The following is a 15,977-nucleotide window of genomic DNA, read 5'->3' as shown; positions in this document are numbered from 1 at the left end:
TTGTCAAAATACAGAATACTGACACTTATGAAATCTCCATGACTTCTGAAAGTTCCTCACATGTCATATGGTGATCTCTGTAAAAAACATCCACCACAAGTTTCCACACTTCATTCATCTGTTGATGTTTTTGGCCTTCCAGGTCTTATGAAATTGTCTAACCTGGTATGGCCAACTCAAAAATAAGTAGTCCTGTGTATCACTGTAAACTCACTACAAACTTCACCTAATGCACAGTGGATATCTGTGAGGAGTTTTATGATGTAAAGTTTTGATCTTAATGTACAACCTTTGATCATCGATAATCACAGTACCCGACACATCTGTAGGCTACATTTCTAGTTCTAGTTATTTATACACAAGTAATACTATGGACAAAATGAACACATGTGCTTCTTGCTCAACCCTTGAACTGCAAATGGTGTGACTTTCACTAGTGCTGGGTCATCCAGTCCCCAGTACTACCAACCTGTACAGTATTTATGGAATCAACTCTATAATTAAGATTTTTTTTAAAAAAATAAGAATTTAGCCAATTGTAAACTGCTTGGAATCTAACACTATGGTTCAGTATTTTTCTTTTCTACCCAGAACTTTTTCATATGTTGGCTGATTGCCTGCCTGTGTTCCTCTGATAATACTCTCCGAGGTTGGCGTCAAAATTGCAAAAATGAAAATTCCACAGAAGTGATCTGGTGCCGGAATTTCACCCTGTTGGTTATGATGTCATCTGTGATCTTCAGTCTTTGTAGATCCCATTGTACGTTTCTCTTCCAGCCATTTTACTTATGGAGCTTTGCCTGACAGCGACCAAGCATCACATCTGGTTACGGGTGACACAAGTAGCTTCCAATTAAAGATATGAAGTTCAGAATTTTCTTTGTGTCTGAAAAATTCACAAGTGAATAGTTTCATTATTTATGACTCTTCTGCTTTCTCCAACTCACTTCTGCATCCTAAACAGAGTTCCCACATACACTTAACATCTCCTAGTTAATTCATTATCTTCATATGTTAACACTTTCTCCTCTATGCTCAAACATCGCTTGGGTCAGCTAACACTCCCATGCGAAAGAAGCCCGAGCGCCGTTCATATTCACATTCAACCATTTGTATTACAGGTTTTTAGTTTAAACAACCGCCACTCATTCATTGTTTGGGTTTCAAGTATTTATGAAAAAAACACTAGGTCACAGCACATATTGGAAACTACTTGTATCAGGTAGTGGTGGTGGTATTATTGTTTTAAGGGGAAATACAACTGGATAACCATCTTCTATTAACACTGATCAAAGGGAAAAAAGGAAGGGGGCTGACATTTTGAAAAATGAAGGTATCGGCCAAAGAAAGACGAGGGCCACAAAGGGCGTTAAAATGAAAGACTTCCTAGACTTTGAATGTTCTAATACCGTCAGCATTGGTAAAGAACAAGAGCTGACCAAAAGAGGTCGGATAGGATAGATGAAAGTGAGGAGCCTGGCAAAAGTAAGCGTAAGCAATGCCAGGACTCAGCTAAGGGCCTCATAGTCACCAACCCACACTCTCAAGCTAGGAGCCTTTGGGGCCCCTTTTAGTCGCCTCTTACAACAGCCAGGGGTTACGGTGGTTGTTATTTTACCCCTACCCACCCCCGGGGGGCCTGCTTGAGTCACCCGTAATCATACGATACTTGGTCGCCATCAGGCAGAGCTCCGTGAGTAAAATGGCTGGCAGAAAGTTTTCCATGGCTGAGATTTTGATCAATTCTGGATCAGACATAGAAGATAGTGATTCCAGAAGCAGAAAATTATAATTTAAAATGGAATTCAGGTATGTGCAGACTTCACAAAGGAGATGTCAATTTCTCTTGCAAACAGTGCAGCTGTGGAACGAGAGAATACTTCGCGGCAACAATCTTTTGTCACAAGGGTGACAACGAAGCACTTCTCATCCAAGATACCAAGCACAGAGAAGAATAAAAGGTGAACTAGAGTGCATAGGGTCTGTTCAGATGCAGGAGAAAAGAACACCAGTCTTAGGGTATGAAAAGAAAGCAGGTGGAAGTGTGAGGTGTGTGATGTTGGTCTGCATCTTCCTGGGTACTCCCAAAAATTCCATTCTAGACAGAATTACTCAAAAGCTAGGAATGGCACTGTACTTGAATTTTTCTGACCCTGTTAAGGGCTATAATATATTGTAACTGTGTTATATAATACAGTATATACTTTCCTATTTCTCATCTGTGTTATCAGTTTTCCTATGCAAGTAATAAAAGAAGTTTTTTTTTTTTTTTTTTTTTTACTTTTTCAAAAAGTTCACTCTCTTCAAAAATTATTTTTATAAGGTTCTTAATGTTATATTTTAAAATAAAATACCTCATTGGAAAGAGGAAATATAGTTTATTAACATAAACAGGAGCACATGGTAGTGATTAATTCCAAAATATTTCAGTAAAAACCTGAATATAACCAAAAACACTCCATTATCCTCATATGAAGCACAACTAAATAAGCTGTGTGGAGAGTGTTAACTGAGGATGCTGTACAATCTAATATTGATAAGAACTGTTCTAACTCATAATCCTCTTTATTAACTAGTAGTTTCTAGTTAAAAACTACAAGAGCTCATTAAAATAAATACTTGAACCATGCCTATTCAGAAAAAGCTGTTCTTTAGTCTTGACTGGAAAAAAGCAGGGAAAACATAAGGAAAGAAAACATAAATGTGGTACAAGAGAAGGAATACAGAGAGTTTAACATATATGATGAGTTCTTTGAACACCTCGTTGTCGGACTCATTGGCTGAATGGTCAGCGTACTGGCCTTCGATTCAGAGGGTCCCGGGTTCGATTCCCGGCTGGGTCGGGGATTTTAACCTTCATTGGTTAATTCCAATGGCACGGGGGCTGGGTGTATGTGTTGTCTTCATCATCATTTCATCCCCATCACGACACGCAGGTCGCCTATGGGCGTCAAATAGAAAGACCTGCACCTGGCGAGCCGAATCCGTCCTGGGATATCCCGGCACTAAAAGCCATACGACATTTCATTTGAACACCTCGTTGACACAACCTTACCTGCAGTGGAATAGGAAACTTAAGACTTTTTCCTCAGCCAAGGCATATATTTTCTTTTCTTCCCATTATAGTTTAGACTATTAGCATGATTGATGAGAAGAATTTGTTGGTTCTATTTTTAGATAAGGTAGTAAAAGAAACAGATGTATTTGGGGTCAAAAAATATCACAGAGAGATATCTGTGCTACCTACCAGAAGAAAACCCTGACAACCTCAAGTTCTTCCTTGAAGATTAAAGAACATATCTATGTGAAGACAGCAGTGCAACTTCATAAGTCTAGCATCCACTGACAGATGAGCAACCTGTGAGTTATTTTGCTCTCCTTCTGTCTCAACCTTCTTGGAAGATATATACTTTTGCTATCTTAAATTCACTTCTTCCTTCTCTGAAAACATTGACTCCCAAGATTGGATCAGGGTCCAATTTTTTATCAAGATGCTTTGGCAACAGTGTTGACAGATCGAGAAAAAGAACAGATCATTGAACTTTTATGCGATACTTCCCAAACAAATATATTTTCTAATTATCCTCTTTCTGAATTTTGGATGAAAGTATGATGTGACTATCCCATGCTCACCAAGAGGGTAATCAATTTCTTGGAGCCCTACAAATTTATGAGTGCAAGGATTTTCAAGACTTTCATCAAATACAATAAGATACAATATCATAACAGAGTGAAGGCCAACTTAAGGCTAATACTGAGTTAAATTCAGCCTGATACAAAATGAACTGCAAGCTTCAATATCTCATTAGTATTACTCTCTGTTATATCTATTTTACTCACTTTTTGATACAGTATTACAAAAAGCAAGGTTGGCTGATTTAAACCATGGTTTAACAACAGAGTTTAAAAAAACTACTTTGTTTCATTAATTTTTTCATTCCTACTATTTTGAATGACTTTCAAATTCTATTGCAGGAATAACTAAGACTGTTTATATTTTAACAGTTTATTGAGAGGCTTTTGTCCATTGTTAGATCAGTATCCATCTAGTGTCAGATGTACTAGTTCATATCCTTGTTGCTTGTGCTGTGATCTGGTTTTGAACCAACATAGTAAGATGAGTGGTAAGAAAAGAAAAAATGTTTGGCTTTCATTTGATGATATACAAAATGAACAAGTGAGACAAAATTATAAATGTCACCTTAGTAACTTCGAGACAGTTTTCTGCACTTAATTTAAGCTGCTAACTGCCCATTACATCTAGCGACTACGTTTGGACTGAGGCCAGTGAACTTGTTCCAGTTAAGATTTGCTATGCAGGGGGTTGAGGGGAAGTCAGTAGGTAATAACTTTGTTCTGCAGAGAGGGGAGGGTAAGTGGTACTTGGTTATAGTATGTATTATGTGTATGAATGAGTAAATGGATGATAGTATTGAAAAACATAAATAAATGCAATATCTTGTAAGACATTATATTTAGTGATAAACAAAAACCTACTAAAACATCTTGAGTGGCAGAAACACTGCCTACATTCAAGGAATTTAGTATAGATAAAAATAACCCAACCCACATGTAAAATGCAAAGAAGCCAACAGTGATGATGAAAGCAAAGCCATCGCCGTACAAGCCACGAAGGTTCAACTTTCTGTAACCGCAGCACTAAATGGGATAGAGTGGTCAGCTCTATGTCTGGCTGCATTTGCCCCTAGGAAGCCTCCAAGAAGCTCATTTCTGCTATCCAACCTTATCATGGGCATTCTCACTGTATTAGGGGGGCCATTGTTAAGAATTCTTCTTTCTACCCTTGGAAGTGCACGTTGAGAGAAACTTGGATAAACACAAGGAAAGACAGGAAGGAAGCAAAGAGAAATTCATAAGAATGGTCCCTTCAGTGAATGTGCATGTCCAACCCACTGATTAAATTAAATGGCATGTTGCCTCTGGAAAGGACTGTTAAAAGTTAAAATCCCCAACCCCACCAGGGTTCGAATCTGGGACCCCTTGCACCAAAGGCCATAATGCTAACCATTTAGCCATAGAGTGGACAAAAGTAAACTCGTGTCCTCATCCTGAGGTGGTGCAGTTCTTTTCAGGCATACTCCCAATAGAGATGAGCTGCATGTACCATTTCATCCACATATCAGCCCTCCTGCCAGTCTTAAATTTCTGGCAGTACTGGGAATCAAACCTGGGCCCCTGAGGACAGCAGCTAATAACACTAATTATTATGCTACAGAGGCGGACAACCTGCTGATGAAGCTGGATAGCAGAAATGAGCTGAGAAGAACTGGGACTGAATGGAGAGCCAATCTATGAACACATCAATAAGTGAAAATGTAGAGTTTATCTTTGTCCTTTTATATTTTAATGTTTTTCTTCATCTCTCCTTCCTATTGTTCCCTAAGTTCCCTAAGTTCTTCTTTACTGCACAAGTGGCTTTGTGGCTTGGGTGATGTAGCTATCAGCTTGCATTTGGGAGATAGTGGATTCAAACTCCACTGTTGTCAGCACTGAATAGGTTTTCCACGGTTTCTCATTTTGAATGTTGGGCTGAGTGGCTCAGATGGTTGAGGCGCTGGCCTTCTGACCCCAACTTGGCTGGTTTGATCCTGGCTCAGTCCGGTGGTATTTGGAGGTGCTCGAATACGTCAGCCTCATGTCGGTACATTTATTGGCACGTGAAAGAACTTCTGTGGGACTAAATTCCGGCGGCACCCTCATGTCTCCGAAAACTGTATAAGTAGTTAGTAGGACGTAAAACCAATAACATCATTATTATTTTCACACAAGGCAAATGCTGGGGCTGTACCTTAATTAAGGCCACAGTCTATTCATTCCTACTCCTAGCCCTTTCCTATCCCATCGTCACCATAATACCTATCTGTGTTGATGCAATATTAAATAAGTTAAATGTGTTCTTCCTTCTCCTTCTCCTTCCTAGCTTTTGGTCTTTGATGCTTAATTCTAGGAATGCTTGGAGAGATGACCAGGTCGAATCAAATGATGATGATGATGATGACGATGATGATGATGATGATGATGATGATGATGATGATGTTGATGATGATACAGTTTAATTTACATAAGCTGAACTTCTATATGTTGAATTTTCGAAACCTTGATGTAATTTTAATTTCCTGGTGGCAACGTATCTATTTCGTACATTATATTTGTTCAGTAATTCAAAGTTCTATTTCTTGAATATTTCAATAACTCTAGGAATATTTCATTTCTCAGACATAAAATATTTATCTTTATCTCAAAGCTGGGAAATAAAGACAAGATTTCTAGCGCTATGCATGGGACTTGAGACTAGGAGACTGAAATATGAGTTTTGTGTTCACCTTGGGTACGGTACCTGGAGAAATTATTTCTGCCAGTATTGTGTGGTCTGATACATTCCAGAGCAACCTGGGGGAAAGGAGTTGGGTTGGGGTCAATGTGTTCCTCAGACAATAACAGTAAGAGGAAAACTCCAGCTAATTATGTTATTACATGTTACAAACTTCATAATTATTCTGAAGTGTGGACGTTTCAAATTTACCTTTACCATTGATTCCCGTTGGTGTCCCAATAAAGGGATCAAAAATTGCTGATGTAAAAAGGCTGCTGGAACTTCGTTTTGGTGATCGGTGGGAGGAAAATCCTGATTTGCAGTTCTACAGTGCGCTAATTAATCGAGATACAAGTGATAAAATGTCAGAGGATGAGTTGGAGGGTTGTATGATGGAGGATGCTGATGAGTTGTAAGGATTGAAAACTCGCTTTCTAAGTGTGAAACAAGTGTTATTTAATTTAGCCTGAACTTTATTCTGAGAGTACCACACAAACATAAATATTTGACTTTTGTATGCTTATTCGTTAATAAAAGCTGTTTTCAGTACTATATCCTTCAAATTAATTTTCAACTCAATTATTACTTTTATTGCAATCGTATTACTTACTAACCATGCTTAATATTGTGCAATTCTGTTTCTATCCTCATTTTAGAATCAAAGAGTCTCTTGTCCAATGTATTTGTTTTCAAATTGTCTCTTGTCCATACTTTAGTTTCAAAATGACCTTTGTCCAAATTAATTTCTCACATTATAGCAGAACTGATGAGTCTGTACAGACAATATTGAGAAAAAATATAACTGATGATACAAAGAATATCAAGAAAATATTTCCAAGGAGTCTGGTAGAGATTTTAGGTCTGGAAACATTTTTTGTTATTTACTACAAATTTAGGAAAGTGGACAATAGTCATTTTGAAAATAAGCTACTCTTTATCTCAAAGCTGGGAAATAAAGACAAGATTTCTAGCGCTATGCATGGGACTTGACACTAGGAGACTGGAATATGAGTTTTGTGTTCACCTTGGGTACGGTACCTGGAGAAATTATTTCTTCCAGTATTGTGTGGTCTGATACATTCCAGAGCAACCTGGGGGAAAGGAGTTAGGTTGGGGCCAATGTGTTCCTCAGACAATAACAGTAAGAGGAAAACTCCAGCTAATTATGTTATTACATGTTACAAACTTCATAATTATTCCGTATTGAAAGTTGTTATAACTTAAAATCCAATAAAGGTATTTTATTAGTCCATCTATTCAATACTGTCCACTTGTAAGTGATTACAAATATATACGATTACAGACACCTTCGGGACGTGTTTTGCCCTTTCTATAGGGCATCTTCAGCCTTGAATCAATCTTAAAATATTAACCTTAAATATTAAAATAAGAAGCTAGATAATTAGCCTTGTGACCTTATATGCTTAAAATTCTGGTATATTAAGTGTGACATATGGACTACACTAAATAAAAACTGTGATAAAATGTCAATGGAAAACTATTACTTAGTCATACCAATATAATGGTCCGTTATTGGACATTATAAATTTTCCAGCTAACTCATTCTTGGTTGCCTGCGTTTCGCCCTCGTGTGCCAAGTTAGGCTCATCAGTTGGGACTTAGCACACCACCCCTATGGGAATCAACATCTACATCATATTACTTAGTCATTCTAAAACCATGTGTTCCGAGACTAAACCTTGATCTTCAATTTATATGAACTTGTGAAGTCCTTATATAACGTCTCTTTGAATTGTCTCCTATTTCTCCAAATTCAATGATAAAAACATTTGTTCTAACAAAGGAAAAGTGACACCATAAGCACAGGAACTATGTCTTGCATAAGACGTGGTAATGCAGCTACTGTTGTCATTAGATGTGAAAATACCTTAAACCCTCTTAGGGTAGTTGGAAAATGAAGTGCGAACTGGAACCACTGTACTGTACAAGATCGTGAAGCTAAAATGCACAATACCATGTAGCTCACATAGCATGTAGGGCTTCTTGTAGAGAACATTTGATAGTCTACTGGATCATTTGTTCTCTGTAAGAAGAAGGAAAGTAAAATCAAAAAGAGAGAGGTCTTCTATTTGACTAAATTAGAGCGGGTACTTACATGTTTGCCGTGAAATGTTACACACGACCTTCCACTACAGCAGTATTCAGTTGTGTGTTAGCACTGTTCCTGGTGTTGTATCTATGCGGCAGAGGCGGTGGGGAACGTGGGTGGGAAAGGGTTAAGGAGAGTGGAAGGGAGTAGGGCATAGGCGGGACTATCTGCATCAAGGCTGTTGAAAGAGGGGAGTTACTATGATTGGCAGGAGCAGGCCTGATACTTGGAGAGATGGAAGGAGCCTTTGAGCATAAATAATTAATATATGAGGGGTCTTTACTCTACCTGAACTCACCATATTTAATAATCCAGGTGTTAATTCATGTAAAGAGCTTTTAATGTCAGTGACATCATTAAGATTCTGATCTTTATTATATGTCTGATCTAAATAGATATTCTAGCTCATTTAACATTCTCCCTTTTTCCATATTCCTAATTATTGTCAGATCTTTCTCTATAGATTCGAACGGGTGTTCAGTCTCCCTCATATGTAAATTAATGATCCAGCAGGCTATCAAATGTTCTCTACGCAGAGCCCTACATGCTATGTGACTACATGGTATTCTGCATTTTAGCTTCTCGATCTTGTACAACAGTTCCAGGTTTCACTTCATTTTACAACTACCTCAAGAGGGTTTAAGATGCTTTCTCATCTAATGACAACAGTAGCTGCATTAGCACATCTTATGCAAGACATAGTTCCTTTGCTTATGATGTTACGTTTCCTTTGTTAGAACATATGTTTTTACCATTGCATTTGGAGAAATAGGAGACAATTCAAAGAGACGTTATATAAGGACTTCACAAGTTCATATAAATTGAAGATCAAGTTTTAGTCTCGGAACACATGGTTTTAGAATGACTAAGTAATAGTGTTCCAATTACATTTTATCACAGTTTTTATTTAGTGTAGTCCATATGTCACACTTAATGTACCAGAATTTTAAGCATATAAGGTCACAAGGCTAATTATCTAGCTAGCTTCTTATTTGAATATTTAAGGTTAATATTTTAAGATTGATTTAAGGCTGAAGATGCCCTACAGAAAGGGCGCAACATGTCCCAAAGGTGTCTGTAATCGTAAGTATTTGTAACCACTTACAAGTGGACAGTATTGAATAGGTGGACTAATAAAATACTGTTATTGGATTTTAAGTTATAATTATGTTATGCCCGCACCAAGTAACAGTACTTCGTGACCTTGGCTGAAAACCTTGTAAAAGGTGTACTGTAGTTTCTGACTGACTGTGTAAGTCAGTAATGGAAACACCATGAAGAAGAAACATGTACTGAAATGTTTAAGTTCAAGTGAAAAATTAAAATTGATTCAGTAAGTGGAAAGAGGTGTGAGACAGAAAAAGGATATTGTGGTGGAATTTGGTGTTCCAGCTAATATGTTGTCAATGATTATGGAAAATAATGACAAGATTTCTAGTGCTATGCAAGGAGTCATGCTTTTCATTGGAAAGGAAACATATTAAGAGCTCAAATTACCCTCAGTTGGAGGAAACTACTTTTTTAGTGGTGAAGTGTACGAGGGACAAAAACATTACACTTCAAGGCATCAAACTTCGTGGAAAATCACATAAATCTGCTGAGGAGTTAGGCAGTGAATCATTCCAGGCTAGTACAGGATGGCTAAACAGATTTAAACATCACAACAGAATCGTGGAGAAAGTTATTTCAGGTTAAAGTGGTAGTGTGTCTGAGGCTGATTATGAAGACTATCGACAAGATGTTCTACCAGCTCTCCTGGTTGATTATGATCCTTGTGATGTTTTTGATGCTGATGAAGCTGGTCTGTTTTTGAGATGTTTGCCAGAAAAGACCCTGGCATTTAAAGATTAAAAAAATATCTTGGCAGAAAAGGAAGCAAGGAAAGAAAGACAGTAATAGTTGTGACAAACATGACTGGTACTGAAAAGCTAAAGCTCTTGGTAATTGGTAAATTTGCAAAACCAAGGTGTTTTTCAAGAGTAAAAATCATTACCTGCGGACTATGAAAACAATAAGAAAGCATGGATGACAAGGGAAATAATTTATGAAGCCTGGTTAAGCAAACTTGATAAGAAGTGTTTATGCAAAGCAAGGAAAATGCTTCTGTTTACTATCAAAGAGTAGAGAAAGGTCCACCTGTTCAATACCATTAGCTTAATATAGTGTCCTATATGATTGATATTAGTTTCGACCCTACATACATTGGGTCATGTTTAGCCATGATCTAATTGGAAACATATGTTTGCATACAACCAACAATAAAGAATACAATTCTGTATGTCTTAATTTCTCTACCATTTGCTAGTGATCAATTGTCAATATGGACCATAATGAACTTCATAACTTATGAGATGCTTCTGTTTATATTACTAAGTTTACACAAGGAGTAATTTATAATACCATCTATTCAATACAATATTCCACTATTGTGTGGTCAAATGCACATAGAAATTACCAGAATTTTAAAAGTACATGTTTTGCCCACTTTTTATTGGGCATCATCAGTCTCGTTCAATCTTAAAACAAACATTGGTCTGAGGAATCTTATCAAATTACATAAATCGTACTGATGAACTATTAATGGTATTGATATTGTGGTTGCATAATAATTACAGCATAAAAATATTTAATAAAATATGTACACATACTAAAATAACTTTGAAAAATTAAAACGTTCATCTAAAAGTAATTGTGTCACATTGTATTTTAAAAATAATCCATGTCTGACACTGAAAATGATCTTCTTGATAAAAAGCTTGAACAATATATATCACGCCTGGAGAACAGATTATCAAACCCAAGGCTTCACTGGATAGGAATAGTACGAATAAAAGATACGGTATATGATGAGGTTGAAGTCTATTATTTAAAATTGGGATGAAAATACGTAGTTGAATTGGAGGCGATATGGATGAAGACATCTTGGAATGTTGGATAAAAATCGTAGTAAATTGAGAAGCACTAGTAAACATTGGTGCATTGGTAGAAATCACTGCTAAAGTTACTCATAAGAGAGGGTGGTAGGTCTAAATGACAATCTCGTGTAACCAGAAATGCCCCTTGTAGATGTGGTTGTCCGTAGTAACGCTGCAGACACATTAGGATATACGTTACATCTGGAGAATGAAATGACTACATTTTTTACTATGGATAACCACATACCCAGGACCCCTGTGACCAAAGGCCAGCACGCTAACTATTTAGCCATGGAATCGGGACAGTCGTGGGAAGATATAAAGGAAGAAAACATTTGCTAACTACTTCTGCAAGGCGATTTTTTTTCTTTTGTCAAAAACAAATTGAAGAACAAGGAGATCTGGATGAACCTCTTTCTGAAGAATGGTTGAATTATCAAAACGTTCTTTCTTGTGAAGAAGATTACAACTCTTTCATCAATGTATATGTTTTAATAACTGAGCACCCCACAGACAGGGAAATCTTAGAAGCAGTGACAGTGCAACAGATGAGGAGATATTCTGGCCAGTTTTTGTTGCTGCGTACAGACAATTTTCAGCTGCTAACTTGTTAGAAAACTTCATGGAGAACCAGGCACTGCAGAAAAGGAGGTCAAAGAAACTGACAGACTTCTTTTCAAAGATTTTAATTTATAACTACAGTACTGTAAAATGTACTAGCAATATAACAGCATAGTAGTTTAATAAAATAGACAATATGCAGTAAAATCGATTGAAACTTGTACAGTATAAGTACAGTAGCATTAAAACCCCAAATGGTAGGCCCACAGTAGTTCTAGTAACAATAATAGTAGGAAGCAGCAACAGTTGACTATTTTATAATACTGCACTGTAATGGTAACCCTCCTCTTTTTCATTTTTGTGTATCTCAAATTTTCAGTATCTTGAAGGCCTTTCAAGAATTCAAAGTTCGACTGTAATAATACCACTGAATTTCTCAATAACAAACATGGAAAAATCAGACATTGCATTCATATTAAGCATCTTGGAGAGATCATTGTCTTTAATGCATCAGAGAAAGAAGTTCTGAAATATCGAGGTAAATGCATGGAAATAGATTTTCACCTTTGCAAACCCACTTATCAGCCCAGATGGATCTCATGGCAGACCAAATATCGCCACTACACCACAATAGTATATCTTGAAACTTTATATGCTGCTGAATGCTTGGCTCTCACTCATCACCGTGAGACAAAGATGATCAAAATGAAAGAGAGGTAATTCCTAAGAAAGATTCTCAGTCCACATCAAAATTCAAGGGCGAATATTACCTGAGGACAAATGCAGAGCTGTACTCAAAATTTCAGAAGCTCTCAGTTGTTATGAGGAAGCACTGCTGTTTTATGATCATCTGTCTTGAATCTCAAACACCAGAATATCTCAAAGCATTCTTGATCTTCTCATGATGTGGAAATGTACCACTCAATGGGTAACTGCAATGAAGGAGGATCTGGCCAGTGTCTCTGAGAAACTGGTTCTAGAAAGAAGTGACTTAAGGACTGGGTACATGGGTTGAAGGCTCTTCCAGTAAGAGTGAGAAGACAGCCTGGTGCAAAGTGGTCCAAAGAGTGAAGAACTATATTTTCCATCAAGATGAAAGAGTACTGGAAATCCAGAAAGACTGACAACAAGTGTTGACTGTGTTCCTAAGAGGCCACAATGATATGTAAAAAAAAAAAAAGAAATATTGAGTTAAAAGGGAGAATATTTTCACAGTACATCTGTAGAAATGTAGATAAATTTTAATGATGAGGATATCTTATCATATACATTAAGTTATTACCTGCAATTGTTGTTTCAACTGCTGAGTAAGTAACTGTTCACTAGCTATATGTTGCTGGTGATGCTGCTCCAGCAGTTCTAATCGTTTTGTTACTGACTCTAAAGCAAGTTCAAGGTTATCATTTTTTAATTGTGCATGATGCAGTCTTCGGGACAGCTGGCCAATAGTTGCTCCCATCTCATGCTGATACTGTGTTATTACTTCTTTGTGGCTGACTTCCAAGGCTGATTTTATTCTTTGAAGATCAGTAAGTCTACATAACATTTGAATTGTCATAAGTCAGTACAGTAGCATACACTTATAAAAAAGCACTTATATAATATCACATAATCATTAATAACACTATATTAAATCCTCTAAAGCCATTGTATATATCGTACTTTGTTTTAAGTGACGTCACCTCATCAGCAAGAGATGCAATGCTGGGACTCCCATTGTTCACAGTAAGAGATGCCTGATAACGATCCAGTTCTTGATTCAGCTTATTGTTTTGACTCTGAAATGGGAGTAAAGGTTTATTTCTAAGAGAATTATTTAACAAATTCTTTTTTTTTTTTCCCCCCTCTCTCATTGAACATGTTTGTCCATGAGGCCATCACTTTAATACCCATACATAGACAAAGATGAGCAAATACCCATGAAAACAAAAATGACATTGTACAAGTCCTATTATACACCAATTCTTACATAGTCTCGAAACCACAACACTGACCAATAGAGATAATTCCAAACTTCAGGCAGCTGAAATGAAATTCCTACGCACTATGATCCAGAAAACCAGGAAAGACAAGATTAGGAATGAGAAAATTAGAGAAGAAGTAGGAATAGACAATTCTCTCCTAAATAAGATTCAGATATCAAGACTGAAGTGGTTTGGTCACATGAAGAGGATGCCAGTAAACAGAACTGCAAGGAAGGAATTTGACAGAAAGGTAGAAGGAAGACGACCCGTGGGAAGGCCACGAAGGAAATGGATAGATTTAGTTAAGAGCGATGTAACGCTGAGAGGTCATGATTGGGACAAGTTGGTGGAGGAAGAATGGTACAAGGACAGGATGAGATGGAGGAGGCTCATATACCACACCCGGGAAACTGGAGATGGTTTAGGATGATGATGATGATGATGACATAGACAAAGAATCACAGAATACTTGAAGACGATTCTGTATCAGAAATCAGAGCATGAAAGATGATTTCTGTGAAACTGAACAATTGTCTTATTACTACACTCATTAACAAGCTGCCCTCTCTCTGGTAAACTAACGAAAGTGCAAATTGTCAATTTGTCAGGAGAACTGAAAAAATTGTGAATGTTCCTGTAAAATCCATTTTTATATTTTTTTGTGGTTGGTTTTACGTGTTAGCCATGCAGAATGAGCTAAATATATGAGACTTCACCAGAGAATAGATCTTAAATAAATAGTAATTCACTGTGAATTTTTGGAAGAAATTTAATTCAGACGTTCCAGAACTACAAACTATATCTTTGTTAGCTTTATGAGGTTCAATTTCATTACTGAAAAATCACCGTTACACTAGTGTCCAAAAGTTAAGCACAAGTTACGAGTAAGCAGGGCAACAGGAAATCGCACAACATATGCACCTACCAACCTTACATGTTCGCTCTGTATAGGAAAGGAGTGTTCCCTGCTTTGACTAGCGGCGTAACCGCAAGGTAAACACAGCCAGTGCTTGCGCCCCATATTCCCTCAGTCGTATTTGCCCTGTTATAATGTGTAGAGTGTAGCCTCGTGGTGAACGTGACAACATAATGGTACAACGATGCCATCTGGACCCCGTTTTGCAGGGTAGAATATTCGGCTGCCTGGAAGCAGGCCAGACACAGACCGAAGTCGCCGTATCCTTGAATGTGCCACAAAGTGTCATTTCCAGGTTTTGGTGACCATTTCAAGACAAAGGAGATGTTAGTCGTAGGCCACTACCAGGTCAACCAAGGGTAACCACTCCACAGCAAAACCGATATCTGGCCATAACTGCCCGACGAAATCGGAGTGCACCTGCAAGACAATTGTCAGCGGAGCTTGCAGCTGTCTCGGGGGTTGCCGTTTCCCAGCAAACTGTGTATTGGAGGCTCAGAACAACAGGGCTGTTTGCCCGACGTCCAGCGGTGTGCGTCCTGCTCACTCCAGCACAGAGACGAGACGGGCCCGTTTACTGTGGAGCCGTCAACATCGAAACTGGATCATGATTGAATGGAGGCATGTGCTCTTCATAGATGAATACTGCTTCAGTTTGCAGAATGATTCCCGTCGCACATTAATCTGGAGAGAACCAGGTAACTGATACAACCATAGGAACATCGTGGAACAGGACCAGTATGGTGGTGGTGGCGTCGTGGTGTGGGGCGGCATCATGATTAATGGCCTATGGACCTGCACATCTTCATGGGTGGTCCGAGGAACACTGTTAACGCTTGGAGATACAGGGATGAGATACTGAGACCACATGTTCGACTCTTCAGAGGTGCCGTTGGTTCAGACTTCCTCTTAATGGATGATAATGGATGATAATGCCCGACTGCACTGCACTGCTCTGGTGGATGAATTTTTGGCTGGGGAAGACATTCATTGCATGGACTGCCCAGTGAGGTCTGCAGGTCTGAATCCTATAAAACATGCCTAGGATGCATTGGGGTGGCGAATTACATCCCGTCAGCCTCCACCAAGGACCCTCCAAGACCTTTGCATTGCCCTTTCGGAGGATGGGATCGACTGCCACAAGAGCTCTTGGACCATCTGATAGAGAGCATGCGAC

The 15,977-nt window shown here is 38.1% G+C and overlaps 1 protein-coding gene across 1 annotated transcript in view; it reads right to left on the bottom strand.

Annotated features, from left to right (window-relative positions):
* LOC136875501 (chromosome partition protein Smc) overlaps positions 1 to 15,977 on the bottom strand; it is a 97,315-nt gene that overhangs the window by 59,918 nt on the left and 21,420 nt on the right. Inside the window, exons 3-4 of the mRNA XM_067149050.2 lie at positions 13,583 to 13,698; positions 13,203 to 13,455 (exon numbers count right to left, since the gene is read on the bottom strand). Of these exons, the coding sequence (XP_067005151.1) occupies positions 13,203 to 13,455; positions 13,583 to 13,698 (369 nt within the window). The remainder of the gene's footprint in view (positions 1 to 13,202; positions 13,456 to 13,582; positions 13,699 to 15,977) is intronic.

This window comes from Anabrus simplex, chromosome 6, assembly GCF_040414725.1.
Source record: "Anabrus simplex isolate iqAnaSimp1 chromosome 6, ASM4041472v1, whole genome shotgun sequence".
In the NCBI taxonomy this organism is placed as follows: Eukaryota; Metazoa; Arthropoda; class Insecta; order Orthoptera; family Tettigoniidae; genus Anabrus; species Anabrus simplex.
The sequence above is the reverse complement of the archived record's forward strand: the minus strand, read 5'-3'. Positions and strand labels throughout refer to the sequence as shown.